Source organism: Hermetia illucens, chromosome 1 (assembly GCF_905115235.1).
Source record: "Hermetia illucens chromosome 1, iHerIll2.2.curated.20191125, whole genome shotgun sequence".
Classification (NCBI taxonomy): Eukaryota; Metazoa; Arthropoda; class Insecta; order Diptera; family Stratiomyidae; genus Hermetia; species Hermetia illucens.
This window is the reverse complement of record NC_051849.1, coordinates 134755311-134759258: the sequence shown is the minus strand read 5'-3', so window position 1 is coordinate 134759258 and position 3948 is coordinate 134755311. Positions and strand designations below refer to the sequence as shown.

Genomic DNA, 3948 nt, shown 5'->3' with positions numbered 1-3948 from the left:
ATAGGTACACTATAACCAGTAAAAGGGGTACAATAGTAGGCATGTCGGGTGCCTTCAGTGGTAATTCCCTTAGCATGATGAACGGGTAACTCCCAAATTCTATCTCAATACTTTTTTGCTTCCGTTACCGACAACTGTCTTGTATGGACACTGTTGGGATTCGTTGGGTGATCTGAAAAACACCACTTTTTTCTCGGGTACGTTGCATTCTGGACACGTCTGGAATGACTTTCACCATACCGTCGCAACCGAAATCTGAAAAATGCAACTAACTCATTATACCATGATGGTGAGACTATTTGGTGCCACTGCTACTCCGGAGCTCCAACATTTGTCAGAGTCGTGTCATTGGGGTACTTTGGCTTGAGACAATCTCGAAAGAGCAATTTCATTTGCTTACAGGCCAGGCACTCGTAGACTTATTGATAAAAAAGCGGATGCGGCAATGGATATGTAAGTCAGAATTCAAGAAAGGGAAACCCACTATCCTAGGATGGTCGATAAGTAGGTCGTCCCAGAAGCACTTGGTGCAGAAGTAGAAGAAAAGTGCAAACTTCACGGTGCTTCACGGTAAACTTGACGTACTATGCCCCACTTAAGAAACCAATGATACCCGGGTAGAGAATGCCCAACATGCACATGCGTCCCCCCCCTCTTTCGGTGTAAAAAATTAATATTGCCTCGTTTTTGTATACTATACGATAAAATAGGAATTTTTCATGTCAAAATGAAACTTACGTCATTTTAACAAAGCTCATTTCTTTGACGGTGATGCCGAATATTTATTTTAGGAGGCTCATGTAGATAATAAATATTCGATCTGCTGAGAAATCTTATATTTTGTGCTGAACATAGAATAAAGTCACCCCTATTTACATATAAATCCATTAAAAAATATAACTTACAAATTACAAAAAAAGTTGTGGCTTCATAAACATTTGATCCCAACAAATATTACAATCACGATTATAACGCGGACGAGAATTTCTGCTTGACCCACTTCTCTGGAAGACTATCCAAATACTGGATACGCTTTATCTCCTGCTTCATGTTCTCCAAGTGGTAACCACGGTATTCTTTGAACATGTTATTTATGAAATCAGAGCGAACAATGTCTACACCGCACGCCAATGCCTTATCGTTTGGTTCATTTCCATGGTCCTCGCAAGTGTAAGTATGCGCGGATTTGACAAGGGTAGATTTCCCAGACTTGGGAGTACAGATAGTTTCATTGCGAGATTGCTCAATGCGGTGCAGACCATCGTCAATTACGGAGAGTACGTTACATTTAGACCGCTCCAAATTCGCCAAGTCATTGAAGTGTTTTTTATTGATTGAGGAACCCTTGCTCCTCCCGCTCCTGGCCGAATTCTTAATTTTACAAATATTTGGGTTTTCAGGGAGGCATATCTTCTCGTCACTTGTTCCGTCGTCCTTTCCGTTAGAACCACTGGACTCACAAACAGAACTCGGCTCGATTCCACTTTCTGGGTAAGATGCATCCTTCACGCTATATACAGCCTCTTTGATAAGCCCATTTTCCCGAAATTCTTTGTTTTTGTATTTAACTTCAATATCGGATTCATCTGGAGGAGTTTTTTCAGGACTTGCTTGCACCTTGCATTGGAGTAATTCATCGTAGGTGTAGCTGTTCGCGTACGATCCATACAATTTTATCTGCCCATTTGCATTGTTGTCCAACATATTGTTGCGGCTCTTCAATTCTTTGGCTTGATCATTCTTATTTTGACCATCTTGGTAGTGTTTTGTAGCCATTCTCGGCGAAGACATTGTTTTCTCAGAAATGCCGGAATGATTCTCATTTCTTAAAACCGCAGGAGGAGGTCCTGAGATAATTGTACGGCGTTGTGGAACCCTCTTTTCACTGGCAGCCATTCGGGGAGTTGCGACAGATCTTTGGTCTTGGAACCGGTTCGGAACAGATGTCCTGGAAGGCACCTGTTTTCTTTGGTCAATATCGTATTGTTCCTTGAAAGTATCTCTTAAATTATTAAATGTTATATTTGACAAGCCATTGTGGCCTATAGTAGAGCGTTTATAGGTCGGCGGCAGATTTCCCATGCGGACAACATCCGGATTGTAACCTCGCCTCAGAAAACATTCGGTTCTGAAAGGCGGTTTCATAGCAAAAGTGAGCGGGGGTCCACTTCCGATATCCTGTGCCGTGGAGTAATAGAAAGGACTTTTTTGGAGTGTTGGGTAGTTACAATCGACATAGTCACCAATTTCATTGAGACTATACCGTGGCGGGTTCCTGTACCCATTTTGGTAAAGTGAGGCGGAAGTATGACGGTTTGCATGTTGTGTTGTACTCGCAACATTGAGGGGGTGGAATTTAGACGCGTCCGATAGAACCTGGTAGTAGAATGTATGTATCAATGAACTAAGTATAGAGAATTCTTACCTTATTTTTTTCTGTTCTCGAAATTTCGGACCGGACGTGCCTGTACCGGGCCGGTATGTCGTCATCGGAATTGTCAGCAAAATACCGATCAGCGGCTACATCCCGCCCGTCGCAAATAGTGTACTCGCCATCTGGATCGTTGGGGCTTTCCTCGCAGTTTTGGTCATCGGAATATTCTTGCCCCAGGCAAGTTTCATAACCGGGTTGATAGATTCGACCATTGCCTGTGTCATTTTTCGTGTAGACGCTCTGAGCCATAATCCCACGAATTTGAAACAGGATCGCGATTTTCTTGTTCAACCTTTCGTGGTAAGCAAAGTTATTTAAAAAAATACGGAATGGCTTTACATATACGGAAATAGTAGAAAATTTGAATTGTGTCAACAAAGAATTTCCCCCATCAATCCGCGCTCGAAAAATTTGTGCAGGAAACAACTGAATATACGATGTTACAGTAGGCATCGATTCTATGTGTTCCTTTGAAAACCTGGAAGTACATTCGCTAACTGAGACGAATAAAGATTGAAATACTGTCCAGGAATTGCCCTCGGTACCCTACGATAGAAAGGTTAAATTTAAATTGATCTTGATTAATTTTTCAGGTAATCGCTGAGTATTTTAAGTTTCGAACTCAGGTTTTTCCATTTTTTAGATTATTCTTCGGTGACATAGCGAACTACTAGGGGGGCCAATATAGACTCGGATCACTATCTCGTTGGCATGGTGCTCCGAGCTCGAATAACAATACCACCAAGAATCCCCTCTGACAATCAGGTGAGAGTGAACACGGGAGCCATCCACAACACAACCCTCCGCGACACCTATAAGAGGGAAATGGATGCCGCAATAACCGCAATCAACAGAGGACCTGGAGATGAAGCATCAACTAATGATCTTCACAACCACCTGAAGAACGTTATCATGGATACGGCCACAAATATACTTGGCCCCAGCCGCAAAAGGAGTCGGAACGGCTGGTTTGACGATGAATGTAAGCTAGCAACGGAACGGAAGAATGCCGCATACCGAGTAATGTTGCATTCTCAAAGAACGCGGGCACGCGCAGAGACTTATCACGAACTCCGTCGAGCGGAGAAGCGACTTCACAGACGGAAAAAGGAAGCCTGGGAGAACCAACAAGTCTGTGAACTAGAAAAGTACAGGGAGCAACCGCACCAGGCGCGCAAGTTTTACCAACAAGTCAGCAGGATGAAGCCTTATACACCTCGATGCTCATCCTGCCAAGACAAAGAGGGAAATCTGATTTCCGACAGAATGGGCATATTAGAGCGATGGGTTGAGTACTTTGATGAGCTACTGAACAACCAGAACATCGGCGAGTTGGAGGTCCCGCCAACTGAAGACGACGGACAAATACTGCCACCACCCAGTTTAGGAGAAACAGTCCGTGCAATTCATCGGCTAAAAAATCATAAGTCGCCAGCAGCCGATGGAATTACAGCCGAATTGGTTAAATATGGAGGCGAGCAGTTACACCAAGTGGTTCATCAACTTGTGCTCAA

At 43.4% G+C, this 3948-nt stretch overlaps 1 protein-coding gene across 1 annotated transcript; it reads right to left on the bottom strand.

Moving 5' to 3' along the window:
- Window positions 1-823: 823 nt before the first annotated feature.
- LOC119658173 lies at window positions 824-2941 on the bottom strand. The gene is made up of 2 exons (XM_038065440.1): window positions 2426-2941; window positions 824-2376 (listed from the first exon to the last, which is right to left on the bottom strand). The coding sequence occupies exons 1-2, from the start codon at window positions 2885-2887 to the stop codon at window positions 967-969; spliced, it is 1872 nt and encodes a 623-aa protein (XP_037921368.1). The 5' UTR covers window positions 2888-2941; the 3' UTR covers window positions 824-966.
- Window positions 2942-3948: the final 1007 nt, after the last annotated feature.

Coding starts and splice junctions, on each gene's coding strand:
- LOC119658173 (XM_038065440.1), bottom strand. CDS start 2,887: ATGCCTACTGTAACATCGTATATTCAGTTGTTTCCTGCACAAATTTTT. Junction 2,377..2,425: donor CGAGAACAGAAAAAAATAAG/GTAAGAATTCTC, acceptor TTCTACTACCAG/GTTCTATCGGACGCGTCTAA.